Source organism: Carassius auratus, chromosome 9, assembly GCF_003368295.1.
Source record: "Carassius auratus strain Wakin chromosome 9, ASM336829v1, whole genome shotgun sequence".
NCBI lineage: Eukaryota > Metazoa > Chordata > Actinopteri > Cypriniformes > Cyprinidae > Carassius > Carassius auratus.
In genome coordinates this window covers 10,483,355-10,502,606 of record NC_039251.1, presented here as the reverse complement: position 1 = coordinate 10,502,606, position 19,252 = coordinate 10,483,355, and the positions used below count along the sequence as shown (strand labels likewise).

At 36.0% G+C, this 19,252-nt stretch overlaps 1 protein-coding gene across 29 annotated transcripts in view; it reads right to left on the bottom strand.

The window, feature by feature from the left end:
• ttn.1 (titin, tandem duplicate 1) overlaps positions 1-19,252 on the bottom strand; it is a 132,785-nt gene that overhangs the window by 83,617 nt on the left and 29,916 nt on the right. For 5 of the 29 annotated variants that reach the window (XM_026271300.1, XM_026271311.1, XM_026271316.1 and 2 more), the window contains 41 exons: positions 17,991-18,281; positions 17,506-17,793; positions 16,326-16,442; positions 15,951-16,224; positions 15,674-15,857; positions 15,472-15,552; positions 15,079-15,346; positions 14,952-14,984; positions 14,320-14,529; positions 14,146-14,223; positions 14,038-14,064; positions 13,798-13,854; positions 13,670-13,714; positions 13,244-13,303; positions 12,830-12,901; positions 12,384-12,446; positions 12,074-12,154; positions 11,425-11,739; positions 11,111-11,212; positions 10,426-10,857; positions 10,188-10,274; positions 9,199-9,867; positions 8,958-9,014; positions 8,732-8,818; positions 8,489-8,575; positions 8,216-8,302; positions 7,962-8,048; positions 7,708-7,791; positions 6,951-6,995; positions 4,291-4,341; positions 3,750-4,148; positions 3,333-3,602; positions 2,939-3,214; positions 2,705-2,844; positions 2,184-2,310; positions 1,812-2,078; positions 1,323-1,589; positions 909-1,172; positions 678-817; positions 455-581; positions 18-284 (listed from right to left, as the gene is read on the bottom strand). In XM_026271300.1, the coding sequence (XP_026127085.1) occupies positions 18-284; positions 455-581; positions 678-817; positions 909-1,172; positions 1,323-1,589; positions 1,812-2,078; positions 2,184-2,310; positions 2,705-2,844; positions 2,939-3,214; positions 3,333-3,602; positions 3,750-4,148; positions 4,291-4,341; positions 6,951-6,995; positions 7,708-7,791; positions 7,962-8,048; positions 8,216-8,302; positions 8,489-8,575; positions 8,732-8,818; positions 8,958-9,014; positions 9,199-9,867; positions 10,188-10,274; positions 10,426-10,857; positions 11,111-11,212; positions 11,425-11,739; positions 12,074-12,154; positions 12,384-12,446; positions 12,830-12,901; positions 13,244-13,303; positions 13,670-13,714; positions 13,798-13,854; positions 14,038-14,064; positions 14,146-14,223; positions 14,320-14,529; positions 14,952-14,984; positions 15,079-15,346; positions 15,472-15,552; positions 15,674-15,857; positions 15,951-16,224; positions 16,326-16,442; positions 17,506-17,793; positions 17,991-18,281 (6,963 nt within the window). Of the gene's footprint in view, positions 1-17; positions 285-454; positions 582-677; positions 818-908; positions 1,173-1,322; positions 1,590-1,811; positions 2,079-2,183; positions 2,311-2,704; positions 2,845-2,938; positions 3,215-3,332; positions 3,603-3,749; positions 4,149-4,290; positions 4,342-4,797; positions 6,607-6,950; positions 6,996-7,707; positions 7,792-7,961; positions 8,049-8,215; positions 8,303-8,488; positions 8,576-8,731; positions 8,819-8,957; positions 9,015-9,198; positions 9,868-10,187; positions 10,275-10,425; positions 10,858-11,110; positions 11,213-11,424; positions 11,740-12,073; positions 12,155-12,383; positions 12,447-12,829; positions 12,902-13,243; positions 13,304-13,669; positions 13,715-13,797; positions 13,855-14,037; positions 14,065-14,145; positions 14,224-14,319; positions 14,530-14,951; positions 14,985-15,078; positions 15,347-15,471; positions 15,553-15,673; positions 15,858-15,950; positions 16,225-16,325; positions 16,443-17,505; positions 17,794-17,990; positions 18,282-19,252 lie in introns of all 29 variants that reach the window. The other 24 variants (XM_026271330.1, XM_026271301.1, XM_026271307.1 and 21 more) reach the window with 24 other exon arrangements.

Below are 19,252 nucleotides of genomic sequence, written 5' to 3'. Positions count from 1 at the left end.
AAAAAAAAAAAAATTACCCTGAATAACAAGTTTGGCTGAAGTCCTCTTGTCCTCAGCCTCAAACGTGTACTTAGCCTCATCCTCATAGGCAGCAGATTTGACCACTAAAATGTGTCTTTTCCTTTCTGCGACAATTTCAAACTTTTCGTCAGCCTTCAACTCCTGAGGTCCTTTTAGCCAACGGACAACCTTAGCCTCTCTTGACAGTTCAATTTCAAATCTTGCATCATCTTTCTCATAGACTTGTACATCGTTCAAAGGCAATACAAAAGAAATGGGCAATTCTATGACAAAGGTGAACAGAAACATTTGATTAGACAGGAAGTATTACCTTTAATTACCTTTTCATTAATATATATATATTTTATATTTATATATATATATATATATATATTTTTTTTATTTATATATATTTTTTTAAGTTCATGCATATATAGGCTACTTTTGTAATTACCTTTCACTTTAAGATTTACAGAACACTTAGCATTCGCTCCCTGGAAGACCACCTCTCCAGATTGGGAAACTTTGCAGTTGTAGAGCGTTAATGTGTGTTTTGCACCATCCTCAATAATCTCAACATCCTGTTAGCAAAAAACACATGAGAAAAAAAATATTAACTATATTGCTACATGTTTATGCAAGCTGTTTACTGAATTGATTGATGCAGCTGTGCTCACAGGTGAAGAGGACAAGACTTCGCCCTTCAGTTTCCACTGGCCATGTACATCGTCTTCAGAGATTTCCACCTCAAAACGAGCCGTCTCACCATCAAAGAGCTCAACGCCATACATGGGTCGCACCACTTTGATGTCACGAGCTGGAATTAAAAATTAACAAGTAAAACCCACTTACACCCTAGAAAGACGGCAATATTATTACATTTTAAATATATAACCTTAATTACTGACCTTCAATGTTCAAGTTGGCTGAAGTCTTGTCTGTTCCACAGTCGCAAACATATAGTCCTTTGTCTTTGCTCTCAACTTTTTTAAGATTGAGGATTCTTCGGTTGCCTTCAACTTTCAAGGTAATCATCTTGGAGGCTTTAATTTCAATTTCATTCTTGAACCATTTCACAGGAACATCTCTACTGAGCTCGCAGTCAAATGTGACTTCATCTTTTTCAACTGCGGTGTAATCTTGTAACTTGGTGGTGAAATATGCATCGCCCTCTGTAAAAACATGTTGCTGTGTTAATATTCAGAAACTATAATACGAGTAGTAATCTTCATAAAAAGGTTTTGTCGTAATGCAAAAACTTAGACAATGAGGAGGGAAACAAGAATCAAATAAATGTAGCGGTGAAATAAAGGTAAAATTACCTATTACAAGCAGTTTAGCCATTGTGGATATCCCTTTAGCCTCTGCTTTTATTAGGCAAGTATCATCTAGTGATACTTCCTTAATTTCTAGTGTATGTTTCCTTCCCACCACGCTGGTGAACACGGTTCTGCTTGGGTGCACTTTTATTTCATTTTTGTACCATGTCACGGCGACATTCTCATGAGAGAGTTCAAGCTCAAATAAAGCTGTTTTACCTTCCTTCACAGTTAGGTCCTTTAATGTTGAGGTGAAGTTCAGCCTCATACCTACGACATTTGTTCAATGCAGAACAAATGACTATGGGCGCAATAAATGGATATACTACAAACTTGAAAACCAGTGAATTTATTAGTAAATTTATTAGAATTGATTAGCAACTGTGTTGTTTTGTATTTGTTTTTTGTTAGATTATTTATTAATAAACACCCTTGTTAAATTTTGTCAGAAAGTATTTTGACCAACACTAACCAAGATGATAACCGACTTACCCTCTACCATCAGTTTTGCTTTTGATGATTTGCCCAAGACCTCAATACTGTATTCACCCTCATCCTCAAAGCCACAGTTATTTATAATAAGTATGTGTTTCTTTCCGTCATCAATGATTTCATACTTATTTCCTTGTGTAACAATATCAGAACCCTTAAACCAAATCGCTTTAGGCACATCCTTATTGATGGTGCACTCAAACTTTGCCTGTTTCTTTTCATGCACAGTAACGTCCTTCAAAGGGACTGTGAACTCCATTTCCAACTCTGGTAGGCATGAATGAACATTGTCCATATAGTCACTTATCTGCATTTGTAGATTTGAATTGACATTTTCTTATGCTTTTAAAAAGACACTGATCCTTCTCTTACCTTTTACTGTGAGCATAGCACTTGTCACAGCATTCAGAGCTTGGTATGTAACTTCACCAGCTTGATCAAGCTGAACATTTTTGATAGTAAGGAATCGCTTTGTTCCCTCAGATCTGATGTCACATGTCTAAAATAGAAGAAAATTATGAATCAGCTAATTTGCGATGATGTGCTAAAAATAAATTGCATACCGATATCAATACTGTTCAGTAGAAAATTGTACTTCTAGATGTTTTTGGTGTAAATACTTATGTCATCTTAATTGTCATCCACATTGTTTTTTGTGTGTGTATGGCAATACAGAATGTTTGTATTATAAAACTGACTTAAATTATCTAAAAAGATATCACCATCTTAAATAGCTTTATTACATCTTCAAATGGGTAACGTGGTTATTTAACTATTAAAATAGAACTAGTTAGTAGCTTTGGGAGCCTCAGTTTTAAAGAAGCTTCTCCAACACTGGGAATGATTAATGTTTTAGGACACCTCACCTCAGGGGTTTGAATATAGGGTCTTACCGGTGATCTTGTCAGAACCTGTCCTCTAAGTTTCCATTCTCCAGGTACATCATCCTCTGAAATTTCAGCATCAAAGTTGGCCTCCGTTTTCTCAACCACCTCTATGCTAGCAAGAGGCTTCAAGATCTCAGCTTCACGCTCTGGATAGAAATTAAAAGGTTTAAACACAACATTTTCAGATGGTCATATAAGCAGAAATCAACAGTCCTCAGGACAGTGGCATTGCTGTTTTACCTCCAAGTGATAGTTTTGCTGCATATCTGCGGCCTTCAACCTCCACAGCGTACTCAGCGACGTCATCAGGCTGGGCATTTTTAATGGTAAGAGTGATGTCTTTACCCTCCTTCTTCACCTCAGTCTTATCTGTAGGCTCATTAGGGATTTCATCATTACCCTTGTACCACTTCCAGTTAGGGGTGTCCTTGAAGAGCTCGCCTTTGAATGTAGCAGTGGCCTTGGGTTTCACATGCTGGTCCCGCAGAGGTTTCACTAACCAGTCTCTAACAATTTCTGTTGAATACATACATGGGTAAATTCACACACCGCCTCTAAATTTACCAAAGAAGACATAGAAACATCTAGCAAACTATTTAGGAAGCTGTGACGGTCAAAAAGATCAAATACATACCAATAACCTTGACATTAGTTTGAGTTTTGATGTTTTCACACTCGCATGTGTAAACACCAGCATCATCATCGTTCGCGTCCTGGATTGTGATGGCATGCTGTAGCCCAATAACATTGATTTGAAGTTTGCCAGGAATTTCTTTTATCACTTGTCCATTCTTCTTCCAGACCACATCTCTGTCCTTGCTCAACTCACAGGTCAAATACATTGGTTGGCCCTTGAACACAGAGGTCTCTTCTTCCAGATTCTTTGTGAATTTCACAGGTAATTCTATATGAAACGATAGAAGAAATACCACTTGTAACAATCGTACATTATTAGTACCAACATATTAACATTAATGGCCTTTAGAGGTGACACCATATACATTTTTTATATGAATAGAGAGGATGCTTTGAGAACAGCAGTCATGAATACCTTCAACAATAAGTTTAGCTGTTGAGGTCTTCTCTTTGTTGCCCAGCTTTGCAACACATGTGTACTCTCCAGTGTCTGAAAGCTGTACATCAATGATTTGCAGTTTGCGGTCTTTGCCATCAGATGTGAATTTGTGCTTTGGATCCTCCCTTAGATTGCTTCCATCTTTCATCCAGGTGGTGATAGCAGTAGATGGAGAGATCTGGCACTCAAATACAGCAGAAGAGCCAATGGACTCAGCCTCCTGTAACACAATGTCTTGGAGCTCCTTCACAAACTTCAAGGGGACAGCTTTGAGCTGGAAACCAAATGGTGATTCTCCTGGAGGCTTGTCACCTCCACCACCAGGTTTCAGCCCTCTACCCCTTCCAGCATCACCAGGAGATGGAGTTTGTCTTGCTATAATAAAAAAAAAAAAAAAAAATATGATCACACAAAAGTTTGAACATTTTAAATTATTCTTTTGTAACTTTAAAATTAACATCATTCACTGTAGCATTAGAAATGCATATTACACATGTACTGTTTATTACGAACGTACGTCTTAGTCCTCTGCCTCTGCCTGGAGCTGGCTCTTCCTTTGGTTTTCCATCTGTTTTAAATATTGTTATACTATTAAACAAGGCTTGAAATGGTAAAACTGCAAAGGATCTGAAATGATTGGTTAATAAATTATATACAAATGAATATACTATATGTGAGCATTTTAATGACAAAGACAATAAAACAAGTGAGAAAAACAGCCCAGGACAAATGACACCCACAATGAAAATGATGAATAAAGATGAAGGAATGAAAATGAGACTGACAAACAGCTACATGACAGAACAGGACTTCATTGACACACAACATTCTATCAAGAAGGTTGGATGGACCAAAAATGAAGAATTAATAAATCGAAGAAAGGACACTAAACATCAAAGACATCCAAACATAGAAAAATTAAGACACTTGTTAAGGGGTAATAACGGATGATGAGTCGAGTTGATATTATTTGGAACGATTGTAGGGAGCCACAAAATACCAACGATGAGCTTTTGGTGCTCACCTTTCTTGTCACCCATTCCTGGGGTTTCAACAGCTCCATCATCCAAGGTGTCATCAAAGGTTTCGGATCCATAACTGTCCCTAGGAGCAAGCTCCCATCCCCAAGTTTCTTCTTCTTCTTCACCATCCACCACCTCCTGCTCTTGCTCATATACTACCTCCTCTTGCTGTGTAGGAATCTTTTGTAGATGCAAAACACTAGGAGACAACTCCTTCAGCATTGGCAGTTTGTCTTCAGTCATTTTTAAGGGAGGTTCCTGAGTAGTCTTTTCTTCTTTGGGGGAGACTGTCTTTGAGACCTTCTTTAGAATTATAGACTCAAGTGAATCTTTTGGTGAAATCTTCTTGGGTGATTTTGCACTAGACTTTCTTTCCATTGGAATGGATTCAGTGGGTTTTGGTTTTTGTATGCCTACTTTTGGTGAAGGAGTCTTTTTTAGCTCTGCGTGTTCTATAGGCTTCAATGATATTTCCTCTTCTCTCTTCATTTCCTTTGGTGAAAGACCAATTTTTTTTGCAATTGCTGGTGAATCTTCCACTTTTGGACTCTTTTTAGCCAGCGGGGAGATTTGAAGACTAGACTTATCTACCTTTGGTGAAGGTGTTTTCTCTGCAATTATTTTTCCTTCTACAGGTTTCAAAAATACCTCTTCTTTTCTCATTTCATCCGTTGGAATATGTTTTTTAGTTATTACCTTCCCCTCTTCTTTGAAACCTTCCTGAGCCTTTTCTGGAGTAGTAGTACTCTTCAAGGGCTGATAATCATAGGGTGACTCTAGCTTTTTGATCTTTTTAGCCTCTTCATATGTTTTTTCACTTTTTCCTGGTTCTTTTACCTGGATCTGATGATCCTTCAGGATATGTGTTGTTTCCGGACTATCTGGATGCTTAATGTCTACAGACTTTTTCTCAGTTTGCTCTTGAGGAATCATGTCAGTGGTTACATCATCATTAGATTCTTTGGAAAATGGTTTCAGAGTAACAGTTTCTGGCTTCTCAACATGTGGTAGAATTTTCTTTGCTTTCTTTGGAAATTTCTCAGGTTCTTCGGGGATTTCATCTTTAGCTACAGAAGGCTTTGGAATTATGGGTTCTTCAGATTTTTGATCTGTAGGAGTCACATCTATTTCCTTCTCTGAAACAGACTCATCCTTTATAAGCCTTTCATGTTTTTGGACACCAATACTATCTTTGCTCCTGTCTATGTTGCTGTCTTTATGGAGACCTACAACAACCTTGTCTAATTTCTTGACAGGTTTTAATTTGAGAGTTTCCTGTTCTTTCTCAGTTAATATTGACTTAGTTGGCTTTTTCAGAGGTGTCTTAGGTTCGTCTTCCATTAGAATTGTACTTGCTTGTTTACCCTTATTTTCTACTTCTCTTCCACCAATTTCAGGAGCAATCCCTTTCCCTTGTGAGGAAGACCTCACATCCTTGTATTTTTCTGTCTTCTTTTCCTCCTCCTGAGATATTTTCTCTGTTTTTGTAGCAGTTTCATACGACCAAGTATCTTCAGTGACTTCATAGCTGCTGGTGAGTTTGATTTCAGTAATAGCCTTTGAATACACCACCTCCTCTCCACCTGTTTGAGTTTTCTCAACTTTCTGGAGAAGTGGTCCCTCTTCTGCTTGTGGTTCTTCACACAGAATCTTGCCAACTTTCTTAAGTGATATAACTTCATGATCTTCCTGATGTTCTTTTGGTCTTCTGGTTACTTTCTTTACGGCTGGTATATCCAGTTTTTCCTCTTCCTTTTTGATGTGAATTTTACTCTTTTGTTTAAGAAGAGCTTGTGTGGTGCTAGTTGTTTCTGAGGCGATAAAGGTCACAATATGACATAACATGGGACAGTACAATCAGCATGACATAAGACACCTGTACACATATCACACAGCAGGGTTGAAACTAAGTCATCTGTGTTGGAATTAAAATGAAATAGACCTCAACCCTGATAGTAGTGAACAGAACTGTAATAATAATAAAGAAAGAAAAGGAACAATAAAACAAAACAATAAGCTAACAAAAATTAGACAAAACAAACAAAACAACAAGCAGACATGTGAAATGTGTTGCCTGAATTACTGACTTTGAATATGTTTAATAATCAAAAATTTGAAGCTTAATTTGTGGCATGTAACTTGCACATCAACATACCTTTGCCAGCAGGTCCAGGAGCTGTAACAGGGCCCTTTTCTGCATCTGTTTCAGAGATCATTTCAGATTAAACAGGTACCAGTAAATACAAGTTAGATGGAATTCACTTTAAAAAATTTAATTCTGTCATCATTTACTCCTCTTTTATCTTTCAGAATGCATTACATGAAGAAATATTTATAGCATTTTCCTTTTATGCAATGAAAGTGAATGGTGACCATAAGTGTTAAATTTGCAGTAATTAACTTTAATTTTAATCTGTTACTGAGATCATATGTCTTCAGAAAACTCTGAATATAACTCAAGTCATATATACTATTTCTACGATACCTTTTTGGAACTTGACAGTCCCTGGTCTGTGTCCACTTTCATTGTATAAAAGACATTCTATGAAACATTTCCTTTGGAGTCAAATTAAGAAAGAAGGTATTTTAAGCTAAGAAAATAGGTGAATGTTTGCTTAAATTATTTTCTCATTATGAATGTTCATACTAACCTAACATACACTAAATGTGAATGTTTAAACAAATTGTAATACAAAAGTAGACACCTCTCATCCATAATTTTGCTTAAAAATAAAAACATGGTAAACTGGTTAGTAAGTATTTTAAGACAAGCATGTAATCAAATGACAAGATTCAAAAGATACTTCAAAAAAGTACAATTCACAAGCCCTCAAAGACACAACAAGAACCCAAAAAGGGAACACCAACAACAATAACAACTGATACAGAAGACATGAAAACAGAGACTCTACCTGCAGGAAGACTGACTTTCTGTTCAACTGGAGTTGCTGTTGGCTCTGGTGCCACAGGAGATGGTATCTTTTCAACAGCTGGCTCTTTAAATAAAACAATACCACAATCACAACCAAAAATAGTGAAGGCAAATGTGGAATAAGATGTTACTTGACTTGCCAAGAATCATTTAAAGAAGAACACAAATAAGAACAAACAATCACACATCATTACAAACACTTTAGACCAGCAACATTTTTTTTGCTTTATCTACCTTTCGGAGGAGATACTATTTTCTTTTCTACTGGAACCACAGTTGGCTTTGGTAGTTCAGGAGCTGGTTTTGTTTCAACAGTTGGCTCTTTAAATAAAACAATATCATAATTACCAACAAAAATAGTGAAGACAAATGTGGAGTAAGATGTTATTTGACTGGACAAGAATCATTTAAGAAGAACACAAATAAGAACAAACAATCACACTTCATTCCAAAGAATATAGACCAGAAAAACACGTTTGTTTCAATACCTTTTGGAGGAGATACTATTTTCTGTTGTACTTGAGCCACAGTTGGCTTTGGTACTTCAGGAACTGGTTTCTTTTCAACAGTTGGTTCTTTAAATAAAACAATGCCATAAATCACAAGCAAGAATAACAAATGGGACAAAGATGTTATTTGACGGGACAAAAAACATGTAAAGATGAGCACAGAAAAGATTAGACAAACAAATCAAGCAAACACATACTAAAGACTAACAAACAGACCAGAAAAGAGTTCTACCACAATGTGACTTTGAATACCTTTTGAAGGAGGCAATATTTTCTGTTCAACTGGGATCACAGTTGCCTTAGGTGCCTCAGGTGATGTTTTTCTTTCAACAGTTGGCTCTTTAATTAAGACAATACCATAATCACATTTAAAAATGATAAAGCCACATGTGGAATGAGGTGTAATTGGAAACAAAAATAAAATAAAAAACAAACATGATATAAAAGACTGACTTTTATAGCAGAAAATGGTTCTCCCAGATTTGCTCTGTATACCTTTTGATGGAGGCGATATTTTCTGTTCAGCTGGAGCCACAATTGGCTTCGGGACTTCTGGTTCACGTTTCTTCACTAATTCTGGTTCTTTAAATAAAAGTAAGCCATGATCACAATGAAGAAATAGACCATTAACATATAAGTTGAGCATACAGACAAAGTATCACACACTAAACTAAGAGCTGAAGAGTAATAGCACCAAATCTCCCAGGCTTCCTTTGAGTACCTTTTGCAGGAGAAACAACTTCTGACACAGGAGTTGTAACAGCCAGGGTCTTCTCGTCTAATTAAGAATTATAACATATTCAAGATTCAAGAAACTAAAGAGGAACATGCAGGCAACAAGACTTATAAGATAAAGAAAAGCAAATCACAGTTGCCTTTTCGGCAAATACCTGAAGACAAAAAATTAAAGTAAAGATTGCAATATAGCAATCAATGCATTTGCTGAAGACTGGAAGGTTTACCTCTTTCAAGTTCTTTACGCACTTCCTTTAACATAGTTCCCTTTTCTTCTGGTTTTACTATTGGTGTTATTATCTCTGGTAATTTCTGAGGGGTTTCCTCATGTGATCGCTTGTTTTCATGAACAGACTGCTGTAAGTGAATAGACTCTTTCTTGTGAATTTCTATTTCTTTCTGAATGGCCATCTCTTTTCTAGGGGTGTCATCTTTCTTTTGTAGAGGCATATCTTCAGAGGTTTTCTTTTTATCTGGCATAATGTCTTCACTTTTCTGAGGTGTCTCAATGCCAAGTAGCACCACAGCTTGTGGAAATGTCTCAACATTGGACATCTCTAATTTCCTTTCCTTTATCTCAGTGTGTATTTCTTGTTTTGACCATTTCATCTCAGGTATCTCCTTTGTTTTTTTCAGCTCAAAAGAGGGTTCTGGCCTCTGGGAAACCTCTGTTTTAATTATCTTTACATCTTCAGCAGCTGATTCTCTACTGTGATGACTCACATCCATCGTTATAATATGCTTTTCATAAGACAAAACTTCCTCATGTTGATGAGGCACGCTTTCACTCTCTTCCATAATTTCGTCCTTCAGAAACATTTCCTCCATGGAAATCTTCTGAGTTACTTCCACTGTATGAGGAAATTGGTCAGTTTTCTTCTCAGAAGCTGCAAAGACTTTAAAGATGAAAGATTTTTAAGATTGCACCATGCAATGGTGGCATAAGAATTTTCAATAAAATACGCATATACCAACATCATTGCCAAAATGCAATATTTTCTCTGGCTTGGGTTATTGAAGGTAAAACTGATTTAACTCAGAGTAGATTAATATATTAATAATATTACAAATAATTCTTCAGCTATCTATGATTAAAATGTTAATAATGGTTATGATAGATGATAAATGGTGGGAGATCTGTTTTTGTATCACAAACAGATCTGTTAATGCAGAGATACAAATTTGATTTGTATCTCCTATGACCAGCCGAGCATACCTTTGGCTGAGGGAATCTCGGTCTCCATTTTAGCTTTTGTCACAGGCTTTTTCTCAGATGGCAGTTCTGCAGCCTTTACTTCAACCACTTCATAAATATAAAAATAATACCAGACAAAGAACAGCATATTAAGAAGAGTAAATAATATAACAATACACCTTTAAAGAGAATTTGTAATTATTGCTAACCCATTAATGCAATGCATTATAAGGAGCTTAGTATGAAGACTCAAGAATACCTTTCTGTGGATGACCCTCCTTTTTGTGAGCAAGTGCTGGCTCACTGATTTTAGGGGTCGACTTACTCTTTGACGGCACTTCCTTTTTAGCTTGATCCGTTTGAGGTTGCTCTGAAGGTTTGGCTAAAGACTCTGGCTCTGCTTTGAAAACTTCTTGGGGAGGTTGTTTTCTTGTTTGTTCAACTATAACTTCCGGTGAAGCTGTGACTACTTGTTTTCTAACTGGTTCAGGAGGCTGGCTTTGTGTAGTTTTAAGCCGACTAGCTGGCTCTACACTTGATGGCTCAGAGTGGACAGTCAAATGATCATTGATAGGTTCATCTGGTAGTAGTGTAGAGACTTCTTTCTTTGGTGGTTCAGCAGTATGTGCAGGCTCTAGTTTTGTATCTAGCTTTATTTTTGGTGCTTCCATTTCCTTGATCTCCACAAAAGCTTCAAAAGAACACACGTGTTAAACAGTCATAAATCAAAAAGACAGACATTCACACTAGAATGCAGAAGCCCATACAATGAAAAGAATCAATTAAAAGATCAAGATCAAGAGTTTCACGTGCATTTCAAGAGCACCATTTTTGGTGACAAAGTTTTGCACAGACAATAAACAAAAAATGAAATTGTTTTAAGATCCCTTGGCGGACTTATGCCAAGTATTTTATTTTTTTTAGCTATTGAGATTTAAAGTTACCTTTTATTTGAGTAGTGTCTGGCTTTGGAATTAAAACCTCATCTTTTTTTATATCTAAAGATGGTTGAAGTGTAGCTTCTGGCTTTTTTGTAGCTTCAGATGCTTTAAAAGAACACCAGAAACATAGAAGCATACCGTAAAACCAAAAATATAAAGCAGAGAGAACTTTATATTTTGAAGTTGAACAAGAAGTTGATTCAAAGAGTCTAAAAAATTTTGTAAGGCACTCGTACATACAGTACTTTACTTTACACAGACTCACAAAACAAACACATACACACAAATATCACAGATGATTCAATTACACGTAATACCTTTGACAGAAGGTGCCTCAACTTTCTTTTCAACTGCAGGCTTAGGTTCAGACTCAGGCTTTGGTGTAGTTTTTGGCTCAGGCTTGGGCTCAGGCTTGGGCTCAGGCTTGGGCTCAGGTTTGGGCTCAGGCTTTGGTAGAGCTTTTGGCTCAGGCTTGGGCACAGGTGTGGGCTCAGGTTTGGGTAGAGCTTTTGGCTCAGGCTTGGGCACAGGTGTGGGCTCAGGTATGGGTAGAGCTTTTGGCTCAGACTTAGGTTCAGGTTTTGGTTCAACCACTGTAGCCTTTGGTTCTGCTGGCACCTGAGGTTTAGGCTCTGAGGGTGTAGGTTTGAGAACATCTTTAAGTAACACTGATATTGCTATAAAGTCTCAAAGGAGAATAACAACACAAACAGAAATTAACAGCAGCTTTAAATATTTAATTTCTGTGTGCAAGATATTTAGAATCCCAAGACATTAAGAATACTTTACGACAAAGCCAGAACATGACAATAAGAAACTGCAAATTACAGTTACACACATATCAACATACACACATAACATGCATAAATTTGAACTGAAAAAAGAAACATATTTATACATACAATCAACATACACAGCACATATATAAAATATTATACACACTAAAACACGTAGTTCTGGTAATACCTTTGCGCGTGGGCTGTTCTTTTTGCTCTGCCACCATGACAGATGGGACTTTTTCCTCAACAGGCTTCTTGACTTCAGGTTCTTAAAAATATCATGGCATCATAGAAATAAAATTAAGTTGCAAATCATGAATCTTTACACCAAAGAGCTACATATACAGCAAGTACACAAACACAGTTTATATGGTAAGAAACAGACATCTCACAAACAGGAAAACAGATTTGGTTTAAATATTTTAGTAGAAAAAAAATGAACACAGATGTAAGAAACAATGGAACAAAAAAACACTTAAGCAAAGACATAATAATACCTTTCTCAGGAACTGGAGGTTGTACAAAGGATGTTTCAGTTTTCTCTTCTGGTTGCTCCATAACTTCAGGTATATAAAAGACATCAGCTTTGTTAAAATACAACTGCAAAGCTTAAGCATAGTTTAAGTAGCCAAAGCATCCATGATTTTAGCATGATGGCACAAGCATTAGAAGAACACATTCATGGACATACAAACAAGACCAGTCATAAAAGGAATTATACAATGAACAACTGCACAGCGACAGTAATAATAATAATACACAAACACAACACTCAGACAAGGAAAGAACCAAAAATCTTAAATGTTTTTGATTCAGTTCAAGACAACATGTTGTAAGTTTTGGAGTAAAAAAATACATAAAAAGGCAGTTGGCTTTACATATATAAATGTTAAGAGATCATCAGGGACAGCCATAAGCAAAGCATTTTTTCTTCATCCAATACCTTTTATTGGGACCTCCTCTGTCCTTTCCACTACACGTTTTGTTACAGTCTCCTCAATGGGTTTCTTCAATTCTGATGAAAAACAAGAACATTCTTAGGCATGAACATTGACACACAAATTCAGTTTCAAACATACACACACACAAGGTTTGCAGCACAATACCTGTTGATTAAAAATGTTAATGATGCTGAAGTGAAAATGATGGAGGAGTTGGTTATTGAAAGGGATAGGCGGTGATGATGTTTAATAGCCAGTTATATCAAAAAGACAAGATATACACATAATACATTGACAAAATTTATATAAAAAAAAAATTATAAAGATAAGTGAAGAAAGTCTATACACATACTGTATAAATAAGACGAGCAAAAAGTTATGCTCTTAGTTAAAGACTCTAAGACTGTTAAGTGTACCTTGCAGTGAAGAGAATTCATAAGGAACACTCTCCTCTTGAACGGTCCAGTTCTCACACTCTACCATACAATAATACAATTGTTTTCTTTTTAATAGAAAAAAAATACAATTCTGTTACAACTGTATTGGACAAAATCTCATTCAGCTCAGATGTTAGTAGAAAGAAACTAAGAAAGAAATACCAACTTTAGAACATGATCATATTACATTAGTTGTATTTTCATTAAACGTCCACTTTAGAGGATACCAAGGGGAGATTAAATGGTAATGTGCTATTGATATGGTAATATTAATTAACCGATGCATTCGGGGGTCGACATGATGAAAACATTTAGTTTAGTCTTTTAGTGTATTTAATGTACTCACCAAGTTTACATGTTAAAGGTTAAGAAACATTACACATGTATTTTAATTTAAAATAGTACCTGTTATTTCAAACTTCTCTTCATTATGAAATTCTGAAGATTCTTCTTTAGTCAAAAGGTAACAGGTAAGTTACAATGAAACTATTGGACATCTATTAATTACATCTCTTTATTTGTTTAAGTCTTACCTTTAAAACTAATCACAGATGACACATCTGGCACATGTATCGATGTATCTGGAACATCTGGACAGGTTGAGATTAAGTTAATTTATTTTATTTTTTTTTATTATATAATGGTTTCACTGAATAAAGTTTGCGGTTAGATTTTGCAGAATTTGTAAAGAAATTAGTTGGGGTAGGGGACTGAGGAGCAAATTAGAGATGGTTAATTCTCAGAAATTATTTAGTGCATAACAAACCACTTACCAAAATAACATGTTCTTATCTCAAATTCTGCAAAAGAAGATCAAATATAATTGCTGTTGACTAAACTCTAGTAAACAAGCCACAAAGTGACGCTGCTGTAGATTTTACCTTTTCCTGACAGATAAAGCTCAGCTGTACTTTTAGTTTCACCAACAGGCTCCAGGCGCGCAATCACAGAGTACACGCCTAAAAGATTTACAGTGAAGTTAACGGAGTTTAAATCTGCTTAATTCTATATTTATTTTGAGCCACTGAGCAGTCCATAAGGACTAATGTACACACCTTCATCGTCGGATGTTACATTACGGATAATCATAAAGTGCCTTCGTCCCTCACACCTGAAGGTATATTTCAGGCTTTCTTTAAGCTCCCATGCATCTTTATACCAGGTGACGACCGCATTGTCAAAAGACAACTCACACTCAAAAGTGGCAGACTGACGCTCATTCACCACAATATTTTGAATGCGCTTGGTGAATTGAATTTGATCCGCTAGAAATAAACAAACATTTTGGAATGGTTAATTTTCTCAAAATGTCACTGTTTTCAAATTAAAAACAAATAAATAAATAGATAAAAGAATAATAATTAAAAAAGGAAAAGAAGAAAGAAATAAGAAGACATGTAAATGTGCTTTCAAACGCACACACTTTTTGTTTAATCCAACACTTTGTTGGTACACAATTAACACCACTATAGCCAAGCAATTTTAAAGCATTAAGAGGAAAATTAAAAAGATGCTTAGCATTTACTCATAGGTAGAGAAACAAGAAGAGGTTAGTAATTTCCTTACATGATTGGGCAATTTATGTTGCCCTTATTCTGTCATTTAATTGAAGTGCATATGGTATGAGACATAAATCTATAATATGTGTCAGTAAGCAGTCCACTACTATGCAATTCTACCCTCTTACCAGGGGATGGTTTCTGGACATGATCCTGACTCTCTGTAGAATATTAAAGTAATGTGCCTCAATTTATTATAGGCACAAAAAAAATGGTATTTGAATACAGAAAGCAAGGTCTTTAAAATCGACTTACCCAACACTGTCAGTCTGGCACTGGATATATGTGGCCCACAAACGACACGGTAATTTCCCTGGTCACTGGTCTGACAGTTCTTGATCTTCAATATATGACGGTCGCCCACGAGTTTAATGTCATATTTATCACTAGTTTCTAGCTTCTGTGTATCTTTATACCAAGACAGTGTAATTTCTGGATAGTTGATTTTAATCTCACACTCAAACACTGTCTCTGTGTTAACTTTAGTTGTCTGATCTGTGATGTCTTTAAGGAGGGTAACAGGCTGCAAAAACAAAATATTCATACATTTAGGTCATCAACATGCATCTGATTAGCATATGTATCAAAATGAAAATATGTCTGAAAATTGAAGCAGTGGTTCTTCAACTTCCCAAAGAAGGAACATACTTCACTGTGTTCCATACGCCTCTGCAAATCAGACACAAGCTTAGCCAAATCCTCATCATATTCTCTTCCATGTTCACTTTCCTGATTCAGAAAACAAGGGCACTGATTAAGCCTATTTGTTGAAGATCTTTATCTCAATAAGGTGTAGGAAAAAGTAAGATTTTGATCAGCTATTAAGACAAAACAATATAGATTTATCTACCGGTCTTCCACTTTCTTCACCCTTCTCCTTCTTCAGAAACTCAATAGCTTGAAGGAGACCCCGGAAGTCTGTGATTCCATACATGCGAGCATATTTTTCATACTCTTTTGGATCTACATTTCTTAGCAACTCAACAATGTCAATGTCTTTGTCTTCCTTTGGACTTTTCTGCTTTGATGGAGTCCTGAACGTAACAAAAAAGAGTGCACGGTTATTATCATTTCAGAATTGTGATTTTGAGCTTTTCTGCCAAGGAAAACCACAATTTCTGACTCACTTCTTCAGTTTGACCATCTCTGGTCCGGATTCTTTCTTCTCATCAACATTCAAGTTTGTGCTGCACTCAATTTCTCCATGTTTGTTTGAAGCAACACATCTGTACTGACCAGAGTCAGATTTGGTTACCTCTTTGATCTCCAACTTGGCCTCTTGGCCTTTTTGTTGAATGTTGACGCGACCACCATGAGTCATTTGTCTCCATTTGCCCTTCATCCATTTCACATTGGGAATGGGATCACCACCAACTTTAGCAATGAAGGTAGCTGTACCCTCTGTAATCCAGAATATGATGTGATTCCATCATGTAATTCAAAATGTAACACGAATCATAAAAATACATATCTACACTGTTCAGCAGAACGAAGCAACTTACTCTCAACAATGTGAATGCTCTTGGGCTCCTCAATGAAGAACAGGTTATCCAGTTTTTTAACTGTTTGAAGTGCTGTGGGGGCTGCTGGTGCTGTTACAGGTGCTGCACCTGCTTTATCTGAGTAATACCGACAATGTAACATCATATTAAGTAACTTGGGACTGAAATCTAGATAAGAATAATAGGCACATCTCAGCATTTAAACAAGTTTAGTGCATATGCTTTAGACCAGTGGTGCCCAACCCTATTCCTAAAGGAACTTTGCAGGAAAGTTTGAAAGTTCAGCTCCACCCCTGATCAAACATACGGAGCCCCGCACATCACATGCAAGAAAAAAATAAATAAATTGTGCGCATAATTTACTAATCCGTTCCCTCAATGTTCTAAAATGTGCACAGTTTTAGTACATTGAGGGAATGAATTAGTAAATTGTGCACAAGATTTAGCCTACCTCATGTGCAGGGCTCCGTACAAACATGACTTAACCAGCTAATTAAGATCTTCAGGAGCACTTGATAATTACAGGCAGATATGCTGAAGCAAACTGAACTCTGCAGGTAGGTAGATCTCCAGGAACAGAGTTGTGCACAACTACTTTAGACTGTCAAAAACTCTCCACTAACAAAAATAATAAAGCTCACAAGTCAAACTCGGGCACCTTAGTTAGCAATTTATGTAAATCTAAGCATTGGTGCCTAAAGTATTGCTGCTCAGATAAAATGCATGACTAAAAAGATCCTTGGTGAATCAAGAATAAATATGCATGTGCAAAACAAACGTTCTTAAAATATTATCAAGATCACAGCATAACACTGCAGCTTAGTGGTTCCCTATGAAAAAAATGTAACTTGGTGAGAAACTGCAAGATCAGATGTAGCCAAAGCACTTAAGGAGCAAACAAAACAAGATGTGCAAATAATTAAGATGGTAAAGAGGCTGAAACACATGACAATGAAATAAGAAATTCATACATTAGCTTAAACTCTACTTGGTACTGTTAGAAAAGTTGAGAAAATTACACCCAAAGGTAGAACATTAAACAACGAAACTAATTAAATGTGAATTCAAACCAAGAATACGTTTGGTTATTACATGCTGTATTTTTAATTTAGCTGCATTGAAATATGCGCTGACTATGTTTATTACAGAAAAGTTAGATTTACAATAGTCTTCTAATTACCTTTGATTGTGACTTTGGTCTTGGAGAATTCACTACCAGCACTGTTGGTTGCCTTGCACAGATAATCTCCTGCATCAGTTTTGGATGTCTGGTTTATCTCCAGGGTGGCTGTGCCATCCACAAATATCATCTTGTTGTTAGTAGAGGATGTGACCTCCCTTCTGTCTTTCATCCACTGAATCTTCATTGGTGATGACCCAGAGACATGGCAGCTAAGGTTTAGTCTTTCTCCCTCACTTACTGTCACTGGTTTAAGGGGAATGTCAAAAGTCGGTGGCCTTTTTTGCTCTAGATATTAAAAAAGTGAACAGTTATAGTATTTCTACCTGTGCTTTTCAATGAAGGACAGGTTTATGCAGTACAACAGAAAGTGGAATGTAATACACATCACAGAAACAGAACCACCAGAAACTAACATGCAAAGAAGGAAAGGGAATTTGACAAGTGAGAAATAAGAAATCATGCAGTAAGATAATATCGACTACCTGTGATGTTAACCACCACCTGGAAGGAAGCAGTGCCAGCTTCATTAGAAGCGCTGCATGTATAAACACCACTGTCTGTGACTGTGGCTTTCTTGAGACACATCACAGCCGTGTTGCTCTTGAAGGAAATGTCATAGATGTCAGAAGTGTCGATTTCTCTGTTATCTTTACACCAGCTTACAGATAGAGGCTGTGACCCAGTTACTCGACCCTCAAGCTTCACCACTTTTCCCTCGGCATCCTCAATGTGCTCGGAGGGTTTCTTAGTGAAAGTTGGTGGAATTTTGCGCTCTGAAAACAAAACACATTACACGCACAAGGTCACATATTAAATCAAAATACATATCATAAAAGGTTTAATGAAACTCGTGTGTTGTTGGTTTCTTTTTTTAAAAAAAAATCAAGTTCTTTGTTTGCATGGCAAGACAAGCATCTGTCTTTTGGGCTTGGCGTGCAGTTTTATCCACACTTTCAATTTTGCAGTCTCTTGTATTAGTCTTCTCAATCCTTTGACCAAACGATTCATTTCTGCAATGCCCCTGCCATAGCACTTCCAATCTAACCTTCCAATCTTACTTCTAGAAATAAAAAGTAAAAAATATTTAGTAGAAAGGGAGACTAAAGTGTCTTATTAGACTACTCAAGGTCTGTTAAATGTGATATTATAGAGTTACCATGAAATTTAAGCCTGAAGTGTAAGCTGTGTACTACTTGAAGCAGCCACAACTGTATTTAATGCTTGCATTTTTGCTAATGTTTCTTGCATTAGTGTTGTTACTGTTAACCAAAACTAGAATGATAAAAATAATGTTGTTAATTGAAATCAAGCTAAATTAAAATAAAAATAAATAAATATTAGATGAAAATTTGAATTATGAACATAAAAGGTACTAAAACTAAACCTAAATGTAAAACAACTTTTAAATAACAAAAAACAAAAACACTAATAAAGCACAAGAAATAAGCACAAAAAACAATTATTAAAACCAAAATTAAATTGAATAATAAGTGGTATAAAAATAAAAGCTAATTATGAACATTGCTAAACATTATTATTACATATAAATTCTAACAATAAAAAAAAAATAACAATAGTTTGTATTTGGCAATTTTGCACCAGTGCTATTGTTGAAGTCAACACCAGTTCTAAAGTCACGGTGTACTCTACATTGAATTTTAAGTTTGAGCTTATTTACTGTTTTTTCATACTCTAATTGCTTTAAAATCCTTTTTTTATATATATATATATATATATATTTCCT